General features: G+C 48.9%; 1 protein-coding gene across 2 annotated transcripts in view; it reads right to left on the bottom strand.

Annotated features, from left to right (window-relative positions):
* LARS2 (leucyl-tRNA synthetase 2, mitochondrial) overlaps nucleotides 1–23,380 on the bottom strand; it is a 108,118-nt gene that overhangs the window by 67,482 nt on the left and 17,256 nt on the right. For both annotated transcript variants that reach the window (XM_079795256.1, XM_079795257.1), the window contains 2 exons: nucleotides 17,907–17,998; nucleotides 17,064–17,124 (listed from right to left, as the gene is read on the bottom strand). In XM_079795256.1, coding sequence (XP_079651382.1) covers nucleotides 17,064–17,124; nucleotides 17,907–17,998 — 153 coding nt within the window. The remainder of the gene's footprint in view (nucleotides 1–17,063; nucleotides 17,125–17,906; nucleotides 17,999–23,380) is intronic.

Genomic DNA, 23,380 nt, shown 5'->3' with positions numbered 1-23,380 from the left:
AGAAAGATCATAGTTCCAGTTAGAGGGGGAAAAAGATGGCTGTCCAGCCGAGCATTAGTCTATTTCACCCGCCAGGAATGCGATCTCTTTGGAAGAGCCAGCTCCGAGGTGCGCTGAGCGGTGGGCACTCCAGGCCCCTCCCCACCTGGGTCTGACCCGTGTTGTTCACATCGGGTTTCTGCGTGTCATTGGAGGAAAAGTCATGCCAGCTGCTGGAAGGGTACAGCTTGCAAACCAGTACTCCAGGACCATCATCCACTCCCGACTGTGGAGGAGAGAAAGTTGCGTGCTGTGACCGAGGTGGGACCTGCGAGCTGGACCTGGGCCAGAGCGGGAGAGGGCTCACTGCAGCCCCCTTAGAGACAGACCGAAACTGATGATGCTCATTCTGACATAAATCAGCGCCCCTCCCTTGCCTCCTGCGACGAGCTGGTTCCTGGAACAGGCTGTTTACAGGCTGGTCAAGCATGTAAAGTAATTTCCGCACCTGGAAGCATGCATGTACTAGCACCCGTGACCGGTGCCTGCCAAGCAGCGTGATGATCCATTTATTTCCTTTTGCAGCCTCCAAGATATGCCTTGTGAGTTTCCCCTAATAAACTCTGTTAATTACCAACTGGGTGGCAGCCTCTATCTTCATCTCTCCTGTCCTCTGTTACAGAGGAAGATTTTCAGTGCCAGGAACGTGCCCTGTGTCTGCGTGTGTGAACGCCGATGGCTTTACTTGAGTGCATGTTTACAACTCACATAATCCTCTGAAATTCCAGTGTCCCCTACCCAGAGGAAGCTGGGAGCGCTCTTGCCCATTTATTCCCACCTGCTGCACACAGGGTCCACTAGGGCCCTCGGTATCGTCCTCTCCATGAAGAAATGGCAGACCAGGTGCCCCAAGGCTCCCTAGTCCAGTCTCATGAGAACCACAAACATGGTGGGGAGAGACCCTGCTCAAAAATGCATTTCCTAAAAATATCAGAATGCTTCTAGAACCTTCCTTGATTTGCTGGTTTTAAAAACAACAAAACAAAACAACTAGTTCTAATCTTCTAATACTTCATCTCAGAAAAAAATCACCAAAAAGGGGACATCTGAAATACTCTCAACAATAAAGTTAAAAAAAAAAATCACCAGACATCTTTCTGAAATTAAACTGCTAAAAGCTTTCCCTTTAGTCTGGCTAAAATGGAGACTCCCTTTCACATTTTCCCTGAGAACTTCTGACTTAACCCAGCTCTGTAGACAAGGCTCTCCTGGGCTTTCAGCACCGTAGATGCTCACTGCCTTTCCTTCCTTCCTCCTCCTAAAGCAGGGTTCTCACAGGAAACGTTTGCTCTCAAGGACACCTGGTTATACCTGGAGACACTCTGTCACACTGTGGTGGGGGAGGGTGTTGCTGACATAGTGAGTAGAGGCCAGGGACACTGCTAAAAGCCCTACCATGCACAAGACAGTCTCTAGAACAAAAAATTACCCAAGTCCAAGCGTGCCACGGGGAGAAACCTGCTCCGTGGGTTTTGATTTTTTTAGTTTGAGTCTATAACCTCAGGCAGATTAAAGAGCCAAGCAACTGTCCGATAGGCATTCATTCCCTAAGAAGGCATAAAACATCCGTGGGAAAGTGGGAATGCCAACCCCTTCTCCAGCTGCTGTGACCCCCGCACTGCGGAGCACAGGGGGCAGGGCCCTCATTCCCAGGGAGCTCGCCCCTCCTCCCAGCTCTGAGACCCACCCCGGGAGAGACCAGGCAAGTCTGGGGGTGTGGGCGGACACAGTTCTGAAACTCGGTTATGCATGCATAGTGCTGCTCCCTGGGAATGAGTGATTGGTTTTACTCCCTAAATGTTAAATCATTTAATAGGCCTCCAAGTGGTTGTCTGACTTGGAAAATCTCTTGTAATAAATTCATGCAATACAGTTCCTATTGTGAAGTTAGAGAGGCGTATCGTTTTTCGCGATACATCAGTTTACCGCGTTCCATGAAAAGGTTGTTGACAAGTAAGTGCTGAAAGATCATCCGTTGCAATCTGGCCCACAGCACCCAAATGTCCTGGCCTAGCCCTGCCTGTACCTCGGGGGAAGCGGGGGGGGAGTCCAATGTCTGTGGGGTGGGGATTCCTGCCCCCCGCCCCCCCATTCCTGCGATGGGAAAGCACTGACTTGGGAAGACTTCTTAGTCAAGCGCAGGCTGTTTACTCAGTTCCAGAACCCTCTTCATTCTTGCACTTGCCTTTCCCTGCTTCCCAGACAAGCCAACACCCAATGCATCCTGTTTTTAAAACAGAAAGTCGGGTTACTCAAAGTTATACGCCAAAAGCAACTGCAACGCGGCCACACCCACACAGATCCCCAGAAAGGTGTCATGCTCCTATCCCCTGAGCTCTAGAAAGCGCAATCTGCCTGCCAGGAGCCCAAACCTCTGCACCCGGGACTCAACCAGAGTCATCCTCCCACACTGCAGTCTTCATTCTGCAATACCTGGCTTTTAGCATGAAAAATATGTTGCCCATTCGCAGCCAAACGCAGAGCCCGGCACAGAAGGTGAGCCCCTCAGAACACAAGTGAGGCTCGACGGTCCTTCGAGACCTGCACCCACCCGGCACACGGCTAACTAAGCCGGCCGTGCCAGGAGCCCTGTGCGATGATGGGATCCAGGGAGACGGAGCCAGAGGCCTCCCCCAGTGCGCTGCCGTGAAGGGCACGTGGTCTGGGGAGAAGACACCCTGTGTGCACTCACTGAGGTCTCCCCAGCTAACACTCCTTGCTCCAGGGAGAGTCTAGAGAGAGGGAGCGATCGATCGGAAAGACAATCTACTTTGGAGCCATTTAACCTGGTTCAAGTCCTTGCGCCATCGTTAGCTTGTGGCCAGAGCCCAGTGTCCTGTCTAGAAACAGAGGTGAAGAGCCCCCTGAAAGCACATGCGGGGCACACGGGAGGGATCGCCGATCCACTCCCCTGGGCTGACTCGAGCAGGCTGTTGGGGGGTGAGGCTGATTTCCCATCACACCACTCGGAGAGGTGGCTGACCCTCGTGAGGCTCCCGGGACAAGGGAAAAGGGAGAGGAAAGGACCAGAAAGAGAGGGTGTTTACAAGAGAATGACCAAAACACATGACCAGGATGGAGACGTTCACAGAAGGCTGCTCCCAGTCACGGCTGGTGGCGACCCAGCGCAGGGAGAGCCAGCCAGGTGGCCCCCGGCCCCAGCTTCTGCTCCGGCAGGATTCACTGTACCAGGCCACAGACCTGCTACCATCCCTCACAGCCACGTGCATTTGCTTTGCGTTGCAACCTTGCGTGATTTAGGTTGGCTGTCGGAATTTAACAAAATAAAACAAGCAAGGTGTTTATCAAGTCAGTCATTCCTCGGCCCTAGTCACTGAAAAATAAACACCTCAAGAAAGGTGAGCAACGGCCACGCCTCACAGTTCCCGACAACAAGGCTTCGCCTCCCCGCTCCTCAGCCTCGCATGAGCCTCCTGCCTTCACAACAACCGATCTTGGAAGCAGAGGAGGCAGGTACTCACGTACCTTTTTAAAAAATGATCTCGGTAACATGCATTTTTGCCATTTGCTCTTCATTGCAACGGAACTGTATGGTAATGACCTTGCTTTTTATTCCACCCCAGGTTCTCTAATTCTAAAGGGGAGAGTTCGGAAAGCAGAATACAGCTCCAGGGCCAGAGGAACCAGCCTCAGGATTCATATTGTGCAGCTTAGAGAAATACAGATCCCGTCTGCATCAGACGCCTCCCAGTGATGGCTCCGGCGCCCAGCTCTGCGCACCTGCTGTGCTGGAAGAGGCAGGTGGGAGGCTCCCGGGCAACCTGCCGTGTTAGGACAGCTGTGGTCACCCGACACTAAGTCTCCCAAACACCCAGCACTCAACCTGGTTGCACACTGAAATTGAGCTTTAACCGTTACCGGTGCCTGGGTCTCACCGCACCCCAGAAATTTCCCATGCAGCCAAGGTGCAAAGAGGTCCCTCCCAATTACATCTCCCTCTCAAACGCTGCGCGGGAGACGGGTCCTCCCTGCCCTTGGATTTTCACAGGATTGAGTAATTCTTCCCAGAACCTATGATGCTAGGGAAGAAATGCCGACGTACAAATAAACACTGGGTTGCTCGGGATGACACCAACTGTGGGTGCGTTGGGTTTTTTTAATTATACAAGGTTTTCTGAACTTCACTGGTTTTGTACAGTGACTGTGTGATACTCTGGGAATTAGCCTATAGTGTTAAAGCTCTTGAAAACAGTTTAGATTCAAAGGAAGAAGAGAACAAAAGAGTTGAGTCTACAGGGGCCGGACCCTTGCCCCGGCGAGCAGTCTTCCAATATACTTGGCATAGGCACCTCAAGACCCACACAGTGGGGTTTAAAGGAACTAGAGATGGTGCTCTACAGACAAACGAATGTCCTGGGGTCACCGCGGAGGGGCATCCACGTGGCCACCTCCAAGGCCCCTGGTCAACCTTAGCGTGTGTCCACATAAGCGATCCTGCGACCCAAACTCTAAAGGGAAGGGTCTGACCCAAGTGCAGAATCACAGGGAATATAATGAGGGAAGAGGGGTCCCAGCCCACCATTCCCAGGTAAGAGGCCCAGCCCGGTCACCTACCTTCCTACTTGCTGTTGGAATGAAAGGGGCCAGGTGGACATCTTAGCCTGTGAGTAGAGCAAGAACTGTGTGTGTGGGTGGAGGGAGGGGAACCGGGGGAGGGGGGTGTCCCAGAGTCAGGATGTTAGGGCTCAGATCCCACGTGATACTGAGCAAATGCCTCATTTTTCTTGTTAGTGTAACAGACAGCCTCTAGGGTGGCCCCCAGTGACCCCTGCCTCCTGACCCTCAGGCCCTTTAGGAAATCCTCTTCAAGTGTGGGCTGGACCTGGACACTTGCCGCTAACACAGAGCACAGCAAGTGACGGGATGTCACTCCCAAGGTTAGGCTACGAAGGGACTGTGGTTTCTGTCCTGGGCATTCTCCTTTTCTCTCTCCTTACTCTTTCCTGCTCTGAAGAAAACCAGTTGCCATGCTGCGAGCTGCCCTGTGGAGAAGCGCAGGTGGCGAGGAAGGGAGGGAGGCCTTGGCCAACAAGGAACCAGCCCTGGTCTGGACGGCAGCCTATGAGGACCTGTGCCAGGGGATCCAACGAAGCCACGCCTGGATTCCTATCCCACGGATACTAAGGAACAATAAACGCTTATTGTTTTAAGCGACTAAGATTGGGGACAATTTGTTCTATAGCAATCGATGAACAATACATTCATATAAGGGGCCAATAACCAGACCACACCCTGGAATGGACACAAGGCTTAAATGAGAAAACGGAGGTAATGCACTTGGCAAGTGAGACATGTTGCCCCCTTCACACCGCACACAGTGCCTTACCAAGCCTGAGTGCAGACCCCCCAGGTCCCCCAAGGCGTGAAGCAGCAGCACACTTACGTCCATCGGCAACTCCCACATCCAAAGCCATAGGGTGGCTCAGAACTGTTTCCCCCCATTCACTGGACCAGTGAGAAAACACGCACCAAGGGCCTGCCGCCCGGTCCTTGTTCTAAGACACTCACCAATCGGCTAGTGACAGAGAGGAAACGGAGGTGCTGAGAACAGAGAGAATGGATTTCCACCAACTCAAGGCTTCATTTGTTCCTGCACTCACTGAGTTATTCCACATCCGTTTCCTGAGGACCAGCTCTCCGACAGCACTGGGTCAGGCGGCAGGAGTGGGCCCCTCCTCTGTCACTGAGGAGAGTAAGGCCATCTAAAGTCGGCCTTCCATCGTCTCTCCTCTCACACGCCCCATTCATCCCCAGGTGTCTCCGAGGGAAAAGAGGCCACCACCCACCTGAACTCCTGTGGGTATTCTAGGCCCCAGGCCCATCCCTCCCACCTCTCATTTCTGCTCTATTCCATCTCAATTTGACTCTGATCTACAGGCCCAGTCAGCAGTCCCTGGCCTAGACCACATGGCTACCTCTTCCTCCTTCTTAAGCTGTTATTCCCCCCGAGTCCCACTGCCCGGGCCTCCTCAGCCTCACTGGCCGCTTCCTCGTGGCCTCATCCTCTCATTCCGCCTTCCTTCTACCATCTGTTAACGTCCATCTTGGCCACACTTCAGCCTCGGGTCTCCTTTATCTTCCCTGTTCCCCTCCTTTATGCAGAGTCGATGGAACAGGTGTTGATATCAGGGTAATTAATTAATCATGAACCTAACATTTGTCTAAGAATTCATTTTGAGGTAATTGTGTTCCTTCACCTCGGGACTAACTTTAGACTGAAAGGAAGCGTTTAATGAAGACTGAAAATCACAAATGCTGCGCACTGTGCTTTATAGAACATACATTTTGTTCTTACAGGTCTTGTTTCTCAAATCCAGGGCTGCAGCTAAACTCTCCAGTCATTTGAGAAGTTCATGTTCTACATGCTCTTGAAGCCAATCTAGAGAATGACTATTAATAGAGGGGAAACGCTGCTCTGAGGTTTTAAAGACAACTCAAACTGTCTTTCTGAGCTTAAATATAAAGCTCCTCTTGCCCTAGCTGAAAGGTCCCAGGTTCGATTCAAGGGCAAGTGCCTGGGTTGCGGGCTTGATCCCCAGTGTGAGGCATCATACAGAAGGCAGTCAATTAATGATTCTCTCTCATCATTGATGTTTCTATCTCTCTCTCCCTCTCCCTTCCTCTCTGAAATCAATAAAAATATATATATATTTTTAAAAGCTTCTTTTTGCTACTGTCTTGACCATTATTATTTTTAGCACTATTTTGTTGTTGTTTGTTAATCCTCACACGAGGATATTTTTCCATTGATTTTTAGAGAGAGTGGAAGGGAGAGGGAGAGACAGAAAGAGAAAAACTTCAATGTGAAAGAGACACATCGATTGGTTGCCTCCTGCCCCGATTGGGGCTGGGGATCGAGCTGAGGCACAGGCCCACGCCCCTGACCGGAATCGAACCCAGGACCCTTCAGTCTGAGGGCCGATGCTCTATCCACCGAGCCAAGTTGGCTAGGCCTGAGCACTACTGCTGTTATGGTAACCTAAAAGCTGTCTCCTGCTGCACACTACACAAGATTCTGAGAACCAGCCACCATCGGACGAGAAACAACAATTTGCTTAATTTCTCAGTAATTGTCCTTTGCCAGCTAACAAGAATTTCATCAAGGCAGCCTAACAATACAGACAGCTCTTCTAAGTAGGCAGCTGGGAACAGAAACCCCTCCATTAAACTACAGATGAGACTAATGGGTCTGAATAGCAATTAGTTATCTGTCTACTTGAACAGATGCCAGTGTTTCCCTGATCCAAGCCAAACCAGCTCTCCACAATGGTTGCGTTTCTCTGGAAGGAAAAGAACATTTTTATCTGCAATGTACTTGAAAATTTCAGGATCGGCAGGACAGAGTCATCGGAAAGCTATTATTGAGATGTAAGTTGTCTGGGTTTCCTGAATAAAGCGAAAGCCGTTTGCTTCCATGGGCATGGACCCAGAGGAGGAGCAGAGAACATCAATCCATCAATTGCTCTGCTGCCTGCCAGCTCCGTGAGCAATGAGTGGTAGAGGCCTGTCACAGCCTGAAAGATTTCATATGCGACACAGAGAAACAAAAACAAAAAACTATAAGCTTTGGCAAACGTGTAGGAATTTATTTTGAAGTTCTTTTCGTCCAGTGATTTTTTTTTTATTTTTTTAAATTGATTTTAGAGAGAGGAAGGGAGAGGGATAAAGAGAGAGAAACATCGATAAGAGAGAAACATCGATAGGCTGCCTCCTGCACACCCCCCACTGGGGATCGAGCCCACAACCTGGGCATATGCCCTGACCAGAAATTGAACCATGACCTCTTGGTCCATGGTCCAACGCTCAAAGCCATGCCAACGGGCAGTCCAGTGACTTTTAAAAAGGAAGAGCTAGGGACAGAGAAGCACCGATCAGAATCTTACAGGAAGGGGGAGGATTTTAAAACTATACAGGGTGGGGCAAAAGGAGGATTCCAGTTGTTTGTATGGAAAGTAATACAATAATTTACAAATAATAATACAATAATAAATTCTGAGTTGTGCACACTCACAACTGTAAACCTACTTTGCCCCACCCTGTGCTCGCCCTCTCCTTCTGAGCAGCTGGAATAGATGGACTTTGCCCTACTCTTTCTACTAAGTACAACTGACATCCCTGGTCATTGTGTATAGGAAACAAACATAAGACTCTGAAAAATGGAGAGGAGAAGGCAGGCTGGTTCGGAAACTCAACACCCAAGGAAAGACAGACACGGTGGCAAGGTCCTTGGATTTTCTTTGTGCCTAATAAGTCCCAGAATCGGAGCCAACAGAGCCGGTAATCCAGAAAGCCACGGAGTGCAGACAAAAGACAATTAGTCTGTGCTCTGAAATATCAGCGTGTCCTGGAACAGTGCTGGGCAAAGTCTTCCAGCTTTTATTTACACACGCCAAAGCCGGTTACTTTTTTTCCTTCAATTTTTTTATTGTGGTAAAACGCACATAAAATTTACCATCCTAACTCTTTTTTAAGTGTACACTTCAGTGGTACAGTAGTCCCCTCTTATCTGCAGGGGATACGGTCCAAGACCCTCAGTGGGTGCCTGAAGTCACAGACAGTACTGAGACCTCAAGATACTATGTTTTTCCTATGCGTACATACCTATGATAACATTTAATTTATAAATTAGAGATTAGCAATAACTAGTAATAAAACAGAACAATCATAACAGTATACTGTAATAAAAGTTATGTGAATGTGGTCTCTCTCTCTCAATATCTATTGTATTGTATTCATCTTTTCATTTAAAGGAAGGACTTTATGCTTCTCTTTGGCATATGTGAATTGCCAGCATCCTTACTCTTGTACTTGGGGGCCATTATTAAGTAACAACCAGCAAAGAGAACGTAGATCCCCGATATTTGGAGGACGGGGTCCTATTGCACACCCTGGCCCCTGCAGGCTATGTGTGAGCTGCTCCCGGAACTGGTGCACCGCTGCCTACCGTGGGGCTCGGGGTAAGGGACTGGCGGCCACCACTGAGCTAAGAGCTGCAATTGACCAAAACTCACTGCAATTTTCCATTCAAGTCTTCCCCTGGGACCTGCAAGCCTTCGATAGACTCCGAAGATCCAAAATGGTTCTATCAGACACAGCCTGCCAGCGCAGGTGTCATGTGGGGAGACAGAGTCCTGGTACTTCCCACACGCTGCCATCCTCCTAGACTCCCTTCCCCAAAGCTGGTTTTTGTAATCAACTTGATCATCAGTGGATTTTTCGAGCCCCTTTTCTCCTTTTTCCAGTGGCTACTGTTCGTCCTCTCTCTGGAAATTCATTCTTCCCCTGGTTTCTACAGCACCATTTTACTTCAATTCTACTCCAACCCTAGGACTTTCTCTGGGATCCTCTTTGTCTCGTGACCCCCAACTCCAAGACATCCCGGGCCTCTGTTCTCTCCACACTGTCCCTTGGTGACTTCGTCCAGTTTCTCCGCAGCTGGTCATCTCCAAGGCTGGCCACCACAGTCCTTCCCTGTCGACACGTGCATGTGCTCACACGGAGGGGTGGGTCTCATTCCTCACCCTTCCACCTTGGATTTCTTCTTTGCTTGCAAATCTGTTTTGCTGGCATTGTCCTTGGGCCATCTGCCAGTTTCCCTGGGATCTTCCAGGATCTTATCAGAAGAAAAGTTATTAAATTTCAGACTTACCTGAAATTGACTTTCACATATAAGTTCTCAAACAAAAGATATGTTTTGACAGTAAGTTTGAAAGGTTATTTGAAAAGTTCATTTGGGGCTATTCGATGCTATGAATAACTCATCCTGGAATGGCTCATCTTCAAGGTGATTAGACATCTCTTCAGTGAATTTGCCTTATAAGAAAGACATGTGACCCCTGGATCCGGGTGAGCCTGGGTCCCGGGTCCGGGTGAGGCCATGGGCCCCTGGATCCGGGTGAGCCTGGGCCCCGGGTCCGGGTGAGGCCGTTGGCCCCTGGATCCAGGTGAGGCCACGTGACCCTGGGTCTGGGAGAGGCCACGCACCCCTGGGTCCGGGTGAGGCCAAGTGCCCCTGGGTCCGGATGAAGCTAGATCCCGGGTCCAGGTGAGGCCATGTGCCCCTGGATCCGGGTGAGGCCGGATCCCGGGCCCGGGAGAGGCCACGTGCCCCTGGGTCCGGGTGAGGCCATGCGCCCCTGAGTCCAGGTGAAGCTGAATCCTGGGTCTGGGCGAGGCCGTGTGCCCCTGGATCCGGGTGAGGCTGGGTCCCGGGTCTGGGTGAGGCCGTGGGCCCCTGGATCCGGGTGAGGCTGGGTCCCGGGTCTGGGTGAGGCCGTGGGCCCCTGGATCCGGGTGAAGCCGTGCCCCTGGGTCCGGCCGAGACCAAACCAGAGGGAGTCGGACCTGCATTACCACCATTTGTCCACCATCCAGAGCTGAGGGGTCAGTGCCGACATGCACTCATAAGGAACTGGTGGACATTGATATTGGGTCTCAAAAGAACTGTTGGTCCAGAAAGAAACTCACTACAGACTGATTCATTTGCCTGTCAGCATAACTATTATTGCTCGTCGCACATTCAATTCTTATAAGTATATCTCTAGTGACACATGATTTCGCTCATCTAGGGAAAATGATGAACAACATAGACTGATGAACAAGAACAGAACCAGAAACAAGGAGGCATCGATCGGACTATCGGGCCTCAGAGGGAGGATAGGGGAGGGTGGGGGGAGGGGGGAGAGATCAACCAAAGGTCTTGTGTGCATGCATATGAGCCTAACCAATGGTTAAGTTCAACAGGGGGTTGGGGCATCCATGGGGAGGGGTGTGGGATGGGAATGGGGGGATGAGGACAAATATGTGACACCTTAATCAATAAAGAAATTTAAAATAAATAAATAAATAAATAAATAAATAAATAAAAACGTAAAAAAAAAAAGACATGTGAGCCTTGGCCAGTTTGGCTCAATGGGTAGAGCACCGGCCTGCAGACCAAAGGGTCTCGGGTTCAATTCCGGTCAAGAACACACACCTTGGCTGCAGGCTCCTCCCCAGCCCAGGCCCTAGTTGGGGCGAATGCAAGAAGCAACCAATCAATGTGTTTCTCTCACAATATTTCTCTGTGTCTTTCCCTCTGTCTTCCACTCTCTCTAAAATTCAATGGAAAAACATTCTTGGGTGAGGATTAAAAAAAAACAAAACAAAAAACCATGTGAAACCCAGTGGGATACTCCAGAGAAAACCATCCAGAACTTTCAGTCTAATATAGTAAACACCTCATTAAAAGTGCCAGTTAGCCCTGGCTGGTTTGGCTTGGTGGATAGAGTGTCAGCCTGCAGACTGAAGGGTCCTGGGTTCGATTCTGGTCAAGGGCACATGCCTGGGTTGCGGGCTTGATCCCCAGTGGGGGACATGCAGAAGGCAGCCAATCAGTGATTCTCTCTCATCATTGATGTTTCTATCTCTCTCTCCCTTCCTCTCTGAAATCAATAAAGATATATATGTATTTTTTTAAAGTGCCAGTTAGCCTCCTGTCACCCTTCTGCCCTGGCACATTCCCCATCCCTACTCTAAGTTTCACTATTTACAAACACCAGGCTGTTCATCAATTTGCAAATAGTTCAGAGTGGAGGTTGCAAATAAAGACAACAAATCAAACAATTCATTTGTTTCGCAGCCATAGCAACTGGAACTAATGCCTGAAGAACCAATCAGACAAATCCAGGCTGTTAGGCATTCTTCAAAACCAGGACATGAAACACTTCAGAGGTCAAAATCATTATCAGTCCCTGACTGGGCTCGTGACCACCTGTGGGGACCGGGGACAGAACAAACTTCTTCCTTGAGGAGCCACAGTGACCGGGTGGCCCCAGGAGACCTAGAGAGGGCTGAGGAGTCTAAGAACGCGCTCCTGGCTGGGGCAGCGAAAACCTCTGCCACGGGTTTTAGGCTGGTCGGCCCTGAGCGGGCACAGCGCGGTCTGAGGTCGGCGACGTGTGTGCCACGTGTTCATGATGACATACGGTCCCCACCCCGAGAGGACTGCAGTTCTGAGTGACACCTCAGGCCCCAGCACCAACTTCCTGGAAACAGGGAAGCCCTAAAAGATACGCTGCCCATCCACCTCAGCGGAAACAAAGGTGCCCCCCACCCCCACCCCCACCCCATCGATCAAGGCAAACCTCCAGGAAAAGGTGAATCTTCTGATTCTGAGGGAGGAGTAACCCAGAGCCAGGAGTCTGCCAGACACACTGCTTCACGCTGGAAGGACCTGGAAGGGGACTCGCAGAGTCAACCACACCAGGGCCTGTTACTGTTGTCAAGGCAACCAGAGCTCCCAGCTCTCACAAGGGGAGTTTCCAGGCACTCACTTGCCCCCAAATTCTTTTTGTTTTAAGCTATTCTTTGAAAATAAAAAACATAAAAAATATATATTCCTATTCCTAGCACCCTCACTGTTTCTCGTAGTTTAATCCTTTGTCAGACATCTAGTCCTCCATGTAATTAAAATGCCAAGGTAGCAAGGAACTTGAAGCAATAATACTTTTCCCTTTGTAATGATACAAATCACGAAAATCATATGAATCATGAAAATAAATTCATGCAGGGATGGACTAATAAATATCTTGTGTATTTTGGATGACAAGAGTACACTTCCCAAACCATGATAACGACGGGGTGGGGAGGAGAAGACTCAGCAAAGACCAGCAGAAGTGCACGCAAACCAACCGCTGGTGGAAAGAAATACTTAGGAGACACCCAGGGAAATCTGCAAAATGACTACCATTCCGTGATGTTATATGGTATTATCATTAATTGTTTTAGCTTAATAGAATTGTGACGAAGGAAGGAAGAGAGGGAGGGAAGGAGAGAAGAAGGGAGGGAAGCAGGGAGGAGCAAGCCTTCATCTTCGCCATGGGTACTGAGCTCGTCACAGATGAAGTTATATGATGTCTGGGGCTTACTGTAAAATAGCTCAGAGTGAAGGTTGCAGATGAAATAAGATTGGCCATGTAATAACAACTGTTGAAGCCGGGGGATTCGTGTTTGGGGGCTCCCTGTACTGGTCTCACTTTTTTAGTATGAGTTGAAAAATTTCAGAAATAAACAAAATCTATCTTAACCTTTTGCACTTGGATGTCGAGTGTGACTCGACACGGCTTTAGCATCGGTAGCAGCTCGAGAAAAAAGCAAGCGAGTGCAAAGGGTTAAAAAAGAGACCGGAAGAAAGAGAGAAAAAGGAAAGCAGGTGAGTGGAGCAAAAGGCTGAGAGAGAACAAGGAGTGGTAAGAGGAGGTGAAAGGAAAGAAAGATGTAGAGAAAGCAAGAGAATCAGAAGCCCAGAGATCAATGCAGATGGCGGGGAGCCCCGAACCCCGCAGCGGCCTCCCTGCTTCATGCAGCCTGTGCAGGGCTGTTGGCAAAACTTGGAAGAGCTCACGGTCACCAAAAGCCTGCCCGGGGAGGAGTCCTGAGTGCGGTTCTGATATGCCTCTTCCACGGCCCTGGCAGAACCAGCCCTGCCCCCCAGCCCACACGCCCGTGGGGAGAGTGTGAGGGCACAGCTGTCTAAGGGGCAGTAATCCCTGTGTTTCCCCGGCCTTGACCTGGGTGAAGCCATCAGTGTTATTACCGGGCACCGACGTGTACAGAGACCAAAGGTGAAAACATGAGAAGGAGGTCAGACACGGCAATGTAAAAGCCAATGAAAAGGAGTATCAATAAAAACTCCTGAGAGCTCCACAATAAAGAAGCTCAGTAAACTCAGTCAAATTTTGATTATGTAAATAAGGGAGAACAAGAAAAGCTGAATTAGTCCAAACATCCTTTATGCCCAGTCCTGGAACGTGGTTTGCTTTGTTTTGGTTTTATACCGGAGTGTGCGTGTTTGGGGTGGCTCCGCAAGCATTATAAACCACTAATAAAACCTCTTCTGGCAGAGTCCACAGGCATTAAGTTGAATCCTGTGTAGTTTGGACTTTGTTTTTCTTCTTTTTCTTTTTAAGATTTTTGAAAATTGATTTTTACAGAGAGAGGAAGGGAAAGGGAAGGAGAGAGAGAAACATTAATGTGAAAATGAAACATAGATCAGCTGCCTCTTGCACGGCCCCTACTGGGGATTGAGCCTGCAACCTGGGCATGTGCCCTGACTGGGAATCAACCGGCAACCTTTCTGTGCACGGGACAAGGCCTAACCAACTGAGCCACAGCGGCCAGGGCATATTTTTCTTCTTGTACTTGTCCGATTTTGAAAGGAACTCCTAGGGATTGCTCCCAAAACAATTTTCCAGATGATTCCCGATAAAAATTAGGCCCCAAAATCTACTTCCATCAAGAGTCATAGCCAAGGCCTAGTCCAGAACCAGCTTAGGCACCAGAGCCCGGTGAGAAGGCAGAGGTCAAAGGCAGAGACAGACCTGCCTCGATGGGCCACACCAGACAACTTAGAAGCTAACTCTGTCGTTTGTCATTTGTGAACGCATCGGGCCATTCCCTAGGACCAGTTCATGATCACCAAGGCCATAACCTGAACCCACGAGAGTCAAGTGCAATCCACACCTTCTCCTCAGAAAGGCTGCCAATTACCCCATAGAGCGAGTGCCCCACAAAGAAACAATTCCCTCTGTCCTTGAACAGTTTGGAATTTTATTTCCTCTTTATTCTTCCCTCAGTAGATGTTCAGCTATTCACATTTAACTTCCAGGTTCTTACTTTCTGTCTTCTCAAAATCACACCAGCTGGAGGAGATCTGAAGATGGTGACATAGGTAAACGCCTGTACTCTCTGCCTCCCACAACCACATCAAAATTACAACTAAAATACAGGACAATCATCATCCAGAACCGCTGGAAAGCTGGTTGAAGTCCTACAACTAGAGAGGTAAAGAAGAAAGCACACGGAGACTGGCAGGAGGTGTGGAGGCGTGCAGCGGGCTGGTCCAGCAAGCCACGTGTGCCGCTTTTATAATCGGGAGGGAGATAGTCTCTGCGGAGGCCGCCCGGAGGAGCAAGGGGTCCCAGCCCCCACACCAGACCCCCAGCCCAGGGTCCCAGAGCAGGAAAAGAAGTCCCTACGGCAGTAAGAACTACGGGCTGTGAAAACCAGTGTGGATTGGGGCTCAGTGACACAGAGGCTGCTGGAGACCCAGCTGTTCCTCTTAAAAGGCCGGCTCCACGAACTGAACTTACAAGGTCCGGCTTCCTCTGGGCTCCAGCACCAGGGCAAGGCTTAGGGGGACACAGACACATACAAGGGGGAGCTGGACTGTCAGGCATCCTGGCAGGAACTCAGGGGCGGCATTAAAATATATTTTAAAAATATATATTTCTTAAAGGCAGCAAAAACAATTTTCAAGAGCATCTCTTTGTATCCTCAAGAAAATCCTGACCATGTCGGGTCTGTAAAGGTGAGAGAAGATAGCAAAATAAGAAGGAAAAAAAAGCATCTGGCCAAGAGACTTAAGAAAGAACATAGGAACCAAAGGAGAAGAGGATAAATAATAATACATCTAAAAATACAATAGCAAGATTAACATATGCATTAGAAACCATGCAAAGCAACACTGATTCTATAGAAACTGAGTCAGTGACGTGGAAAGCAAATATGAGAAGTTCTTTCAAAGAAAGAGACCAAAATCATGAGAAGATGATGAGAATGGAGGTCGGAACGGAGCACCCCATTGGCAGTGTTCCTGAGAAAGAGCTGTAACTGCCCCCGGATGGCCACCGAGTCCTGGGTGAAATTCACGTGAAAGGATCTACACTGAGCTACAACCGGGGAAACTTTTCAAGGGCAGAGGGCAGAGAAAGAAAAAATCCAACAAATATCAACATGGCAGCCTGGCCGGCGTGGCTCAGTGGTTGAGTTTCGACCAGGAGGTCGTGGTTCGATTCCCGGTCAGGGCACATGCCCGGGTTGCGAGCTCGATCCCCAGTGTGGGGTGTGCAGGAGGCAGCCGATCAATGATTCTCTCTCATCATTGATGATTTTATCTCTCACTCCCTCTCCCTTCCTCTTTGAAATCAATGGAAATAGATTTTTAGAAAAGTATCCACAAGGCAGTAGAAAGATCACTGTATTACAAAGAAACAAGTGGGGCTGGCCTCAGACTTCTCCATCAAATGTATACATGTGATTAAATCACGTAGAACGACTACTACTAAATACACACGTACACACGTACACAATGCTTACATAAAAGACCTGGTGAAATCTGAGCAAGGTTTGCACTTCAGTTAACAGTACTGCACAGTGTCGATGTCTTGGTTTTGATATTAGTCTGAAGTTATATAAAACGTTATCACTAGGGGAAGTTGGGGAAGGGTACATGTCTCTGTACTATCTTGGCAACTTCCTGTGACTCGACAATTTATTTGTGACAGAATCATAACAGGTTCTTGTAAACCTCAATTCCAAACTTGGAACAAAAGGTAAATAAATCAACTTAACACCTAATCACCTAAAAGGACCAGACGGGTGGATATTTAATCACTTCCACATCGATTCCAACAGTCGTGTTCAACTATCGCTGAGAACAGCAGAAATCCCTGCGCAAAGCTGTCACCCATACAACCCCAGCCGGCTGTGAAGCTTAAATAGGAAGTTAACACTCTTAGCTTAATCTCACAGAAAATGACTTGTTTGCAGACAAATTATCCACTGGGGATACTTTTTCATTTGTGGAGACCTGCTCTGCCTCCCTCCCTTCCCTTCTCCCAACCCAAAGAGGCAGCATGTGAAGCAACTGTCATGGTCCCCATGCAATCGGGACCTTCAGTACAACGAAGACCTTCCAGCCCAGCCGGCGTGGCTCAGTGGTTGAGCGTCGACCCATGAACCAGGCCATGGTTCGGCCCAGCCGGCATGGCTCAGTGGTTGAGCGTCGACCCATGAACCAGGCCATGGTTCGATTCCCACTCAGGGCACGTGCCCGGAGGCAGCCAATCGATGATTCTCTCTCATCATTGATGTTTCTCTCCCTCTCCCTTCCTCTCTGAAATCAATAAAAACATATTTAAAAAATAAATACACACAGACCTTCCGTAAGAGGGCCGACTTACCCTGTCCCAGCTGAAACACAGGCCCAGGCGGTCAAGCTGCTTCCTCATGGACTTAATGTTGCTGTGAAATAGAGGGAAGAAGGTTTGGGTTCAGAGAGGGGGAAAGCCGAAAACAAACTATCCTTTGAGAATGGGAAGGGAAAGGGAAAAGCCTAGATTTATTGCAAAGGGCTCTAAGTGTCGTTTTGCCTTGGCCCCCAAAATATCACTAAGTGCCCTAACCGGTTTGGCTCAGTGAATAGAGCACCAGCCTGGGGACTGAAGGGTCCCAGGTTCGATTCCGGTCAAGGGCATGTACCTTGGTTACAGGCACATCCCCACTGTGGGGTGTGCAGGAGGCAGCTGATTGATGTTTCTCTCTCATCGATGTTTCTGGCTCTCTATCCCTCTCCCTTCCTCTCTGTAAAAAAATCAATAAAATATATTTAAATATATATATATATCACTAAGAATCCATGAAAATGCCAGCATATTGGAAGATACTGACTCTTTGGACTCAGACAGGATCTACTAGAAACCACAAAGGTCTTTGGCCCTGGGACGGGCCCTTCCCCTGGCCACTCAGGTGGGCAACCCCTTTGCCAAGGGCACTCCTGGCCCATCCACATGGGGCGGGCAAAAGTAATGTGCGAAACACAGAGTTTTCTCTTGTATTACTAATTATTAATTATTGTATTATTTTCCACACAACTGTAAACCCACTCTTGCCCCACCCTGTATGTCTGTATTCTGCACGGAGTTAAGCCAGGCATTTAGTATAAAATCCACTGAAGAGAAAAAAACCTTAACATACGAACTGTGGGAATCCACGTACACGGGTGTTTGAATGTCTGTAAAACGCACCTTTGCGTCCAACTGTCTGGATGCAGATTCCTCTCGATGGCGGCGTTTTCGGCAGGCAGTCCAAACGCATCCCACCCCATGGGGTTGATGACCTAGGGCCAGGAGGGAAGAGTCAGGCATGGCGGACGGTGAAGACCGAGATCAGTGTCCTCTCTGGATGATGAGCAGGCATTCTCTTCTGCTAACATGCCTGTCCCTTCCTCCTGGGTGAATTCCAAATGTGCTCTGGGAAGCCAGCCAGCTACCTCTGACATACCGAGGACTTAGCAGGTTACACACCACGGCATCTATGGGAGGTGACTCTGCGTCGGTGTTTTCATTACTGCATCTCAGGGTTGTTGGCCAGGATGATGAGGTCTCTCTGTCTCTCTCTCTCTCTCTCTCTCTCTCTCTCTCTCTCTCTCTCTCTCTCTCTTTACCTCCCTCCCTCCCTTCCTTCCACTCTCTCTGAAAAGCAATAAAAAATATATCATCAGGTGAGGATTAACCAAAAAAAAGAAAAAGTCCTAGCAGCTGAAATCAGCAAATCTAGAAAACAAACTTCCAGAGCATGAAAAATCATTTCTAGCTCTTCTTCTAACAAATACTCTAAGAATTCAAAATTGAGTGAGAAGCCAAGCGGACAGCAAAGCAAGGCAGAAGTTGAGAAGAGCAGGACGCTGCCGCCGCCGCCTCTGGCCGGAAGGCCGGAAGGGGAAGCAGAGTTATCAGAGCTCAAAGGCCCAGGTCGGCTGCAGCAGCTGAAACAGGCAGGTCTGCCCAGACGGAACTGGATTCATGAAGGAGGCACTACCCGGGCCAGAGAGCAATCCCCTGGCTTCTCCTTTCCTCCCGCCCCTCCTTTGGCCAGAATTCCTTATTGCCCGAAACCAGCCAGAGGCCAGCTGCCACCAGAGCCTGGTAAAACGTGGCCTCAAGGGGTCTGCCCTTCTGCCATTCAAAGCAAAGCAGGGGAGGCTCTGACTGCAAACGGGCCAAGGACCAGCACAGGCACACCAGCAGGACTGCACAATCTCCCAGGACTGGAGACATCAAAGAGGAATCGGGACCAGTTACTGATGAAGGGCAAACACAGGGACCAGAGCCCTGGCCGGTCAGACCAGAGCTGGCCAGGAGAGGAGGCCTGGGAGCGGGTCTAGGCCAGCCTCTGGTGTGGACACAGTCACATGATCACGGCTCACCCTCCTGCCTCCCTCCAGGCAGAGCCACCAGCATCTCAGGGTTGTCGGGCAGGATGGACAGCAAGGTGGCCAGGAGAAGGGACACGGGAGACAGCACAGCTACATATGACAACGTAAGACAAGGCTCTCGGGGGATGGACTGGAAAGCATCAGGGATTACTGCCCAGAAGGGCCTGGTGAGGCAGGGAGAGGCCAAAGGAGACTGCAGCCTTATACATGCATATGTATTTTCAAGGGGGAATATGGAATTTTATGTTCAATTTTAAAATACTTTTCTTTCAAAAGGAAAAAAAAAAGAACAATCAAAGGTACAGTTCTTGCCCGGTCAGAGTGGCTCAGTGGTTGAGCATAGGCCCATGAACCAGTAGATAAGGGTTCGATTCCCGGTCAGGGCACATGCCCATGTTGCAGGCTCGATCCCTGTAGGGGGCATGCAGGAGGCAGCCGATGGGTGTTTCTCTCTCAGCATTGGTGTTTCTATCTCTTTCCCCTCCTCTCTCTGAAATCAATAAATATATTTTTTAAAAGGTACAGTTCTTCCTCCAACACAGGAAGTATGATCAGAGGAGTCGAGTTACGAAGACTTTGGAGGGAGACCTGAAGCTAGGGCAGCCGGTCGGCTGGTTCCCAATGGAGAGAGGAGCACAACCGTAACCACGAAAGAGGCAACGGGTTTCCTAGGAGTGATCGGCCTTCTCTCCCTGTCATCGTAAAACAACACTTGAGATCTGAAACCAACTCGGCTTCTAATTGACAGCAACCATGGTTACTGCTTCTCAAAACACTGCTATTTTCAGAGAGTGCCACGGTTTCTCTGGAGTAGGTGCAATCGTTTATTTCTAAGAAATGCGAAACACAATTATTTCCTTTTGTTTAGCAAGTGTAATAACCCACCACGATCATAGATTGGGGATCAAATTCGAGCCAATACTTCAGGGCAAAAAACATCGGAGTGACAGCACGGAGGCTCAAGCAGGAGACCTCCCCTGAGGATGTGAGGGATGTGATAGGCCAAGATCGGCCAGTTCCCAGTCAAGACCCTGGACCAGCAATTCATTCTCTCCCTCAAATTGCATCTGAGAGGATAAACTCCTACTCTCCACTTCCAGCCGCTGCAGAGATGTGCACATTTGAAAACTCAGGGCCAAGTTGTGTGCTGAGGGGCAAATTGGAAACTGATGAAACACACACTGAGTGGCCAGATTATTATGATCTATGATCTCTGAACACATAATAATCTGGCCACTCGGGGTGTGTGTGTGTGTGTGTGTGTGTGTGTGTGTTAGCCCGGTGCATAAATTTGTGCATGGGTGGGGTCTGGCCAGCCTGGCCACGGGGAGGGGACAATTTGCATATTAGCCTTTTATTATATAGGATATACACTGAGTGGCCAGATTATTATGCGTTCAGAGATCATAATAATCTGGCCACTCAGTCTATATTATGGTTCACATGCTAAGACCTCCCCTCACTTCCTGATATTCGCAGGTGACTACGTCGTGATCACGCAGCTGCCAGACACCTCCATGTCTTTCCTCTTCCTCGGGGAACAGCATAAAGGCCGGAACAGAAAACTGGACTGGGGCAGCGCCCGGAGGCTTTCTGCCTGAGACCAATTAGCCCAAGTCTGTGAGGGAGACTTGGCATGTTGATGCTAATCACCCGATGCTTTAATCTGGCCCAGAAGGTGCTGGGGAGACCAGCCGAGGTGGGAGGAGGGTAATTTTATTTTCCAACCATCTGTGCATACAACAGATGAAAACACAACAAAATCACCATATGGGGCTGAGCTGTAAATGTGTCCTCAGACACTGCGGGTTTATGGAGCCGGACGGCGGAGCAGCCCTCCTTTCCGATTCCCGGATGAGGGTGATTGATCTCTGGCTGAGAGCAGCCCCTGCTCCACATCCAACCCTCAGCACCTCCTTATTGGTGCTCCTATTAATTGGGTTACACGGAAAACTGCATTGGTGTTTTTAAAGGGTTTTCTCATTGATTATCTCACAGGAACTTTGCAACCAGTCTGAGGTGGGAGGCGGTCAGCCACTGCTGTTGACTAAAGCCCCTGATTCCTGACCGATTCGTCACCCTCAAGCCCCCGAGCTTCCACTTGTCAAGGCCACATGTGATCTACTTGTGTGTCCACAGTCTGGCCAGCTGTTTGTGACTTCAGTTTCCCCAAAGGAACAGTGATGCCCTAGCCAATTTGGCTCAGTGGATAGAGCGTTGGCCTGCAGACTAAAGGGTCCTGGGTTCGATTCCGGTCAAGGGCACGTACCTCAGGTGCAGGCTTGATGCCTGGCCCTGGTGGGGGTATGTGCAGGAGGCAACCAAGTGACGTTTCTCTCTCACATCGATGTTTCTCTCTGTCTCTCCCCATCCTTTCCACTCTCTAAAAATGAATGGGAAAATATTCTCAGATGAGGATTAGTAAATAAATAAATAAATAAATAAATAAATAAATAAATAACAGTGGCGGTCCTGGCTTTTGGGCACATCTCCAGGAGCTACAAGAGCACAGGGACCACAGTGACCAGTTACACTCTTGGCTCAACTCTCCTTTGCACGACTTACTTGCTACTATAGGAAGAAACCAAAGTAAAAGCGAACTTGAACTTTCCAATCATCGTTCTCGCCCATTCTCAATCTCCAAGTACAATCTGTGGTCTGGGCGGCTCAAAGGCAAGGGAGATGAATCAAAAATCCCGACTATACAAAGAAGTCGTACGGAGCCACAGAAAAAAGACACACAAGGTGGCAAAGAACGTGAACAAGCCAATCAGAGAAGAGGAAACTTAAAGAGACACGAAAATATCTCAGCTTCACCAGGACGGCACCCAGGAAAATGGAAATTAAAAGCACAATCAGATGGTATCATTTGCTGTATACCAAATTAGCAAGACTAAAAAGCCCAACATTACTAAGTGATGGCAAGGATGTAAGTTAGTGAGAAATGTCATTCACTGTCATTCATTGCTGGCAGGAGTTTTCATCGGCACCAACACTTTAGACAGCGATTGGACGAGGAGACCCAGCATGATAAACATTCTCAGCAAACTAGGAATAAGGGGGGGGGGGGGAACGTCCTCTCCTTGATAGAGATGCAAAGACAAAGTGGAGCAGGAAAAACGTGTGGAGTACACTGGGAGGAAGAAGCCAAGATGCAGCAGAGAGACCTGGAGAGCGGGGTCTCACACCAAGAGAACAGTGTTTCCAGGAGGCGGGAACGGTAAGGCATTTCATGGACAGAGTCACACCGATGGTGGTCCCCGGTGACCCTGAACAGAGCAGACTTGTCACTCCCATATGTTTTACTTCCCATAATGCTGTTCTTAGTGTGCCTGAGAATTGTTTCACAATCTCCATTTAAGAACAAAGCAAAGCAACCAACAAATGAACAAGTTATAGAAAAAGGCAGAGCTTGCTGAATTTTCCTTGGGCCTACTGACTAATTTGGAACCCAAGACTCCAATACAGTTGAGCACTGAACAATGTGGGTTTGAACTGCAAAGGTCTACTTATACAAAGACTTTTTTTTCAATAAATATATAGTCAGCCCCCACCCCATATTCCTGGTTTTGCATCTATGGATTCAAACCAACTGCAATGCAGAGGGCTGACTAGGCATTGTTCCGCAGCATGTATACAAGGGACTTGAGCATCTGTGGATTTCAGTATCGATGGGGGCCCTGGGACCAATCCTCTACAATACCGAGGGATGATTGTAGTTTAGTTTTGGGAGACTTAACAGCTATGCTAATATTTTCAACTGCACTGGGAAGGTGGGGGTAGCCCCTAATTCCCATGTTGCTCAAAGGTTTGTATTTAATGCAGCAGAAAGCCCAGTGTTTAGAATAAAGCTGGTATTTAATGACTATTTATTGAAAGAATTAATCAATACACGTGTCAGACCCAATTATTCTAGGTTAGATATTCCTTCCCTCCTTAGCGTGAGGATCATTGAACTTGACCTGAAACCAATCCTGCGCTCTCTCTCTCTCTCTCTCTCTCTCTCTCTCTCTCTCTCTGGGACTAGACTTGACATTGGGAAAGAAGGATTTTAAAACAACAGGAAACTCAACAAGCTTTCACACTGTTGGCAATTTTTTTTACACTGAGATTTCTGTTTCTCTTTTGCTATATCACTTAAAAATGGCAGGACATATTTTCACCAAATCTGGCAGTAACATTTGGGATGATCTGACTTAAATATGAGCTCTGAAAATTAACAAGAAATTAATTTCAGGGAATCCTGGCGGATACCCCCAAAAGAGAGCTTATCATCTGAAATGG

This window comes from Cnephaeus nilssonii (genome assembly GCF_951640355.1).
Source record: "Cnephaeus nilssonii genome assembly, chromosome: 17".
In the NCBI taxonomy this organism is placed as follows: domain Eukaryota; kingdom Metazoa; phylum Chordata; class Mammalia; order Chiroptera; family Vespertilionidae; genus Cnephaeus; species Cnephaeus nilssonii.
Note: the sequence above shows the minus strand (reverse complement) of the source record. Positions and strands in the feature narration are given on the sequence as shown.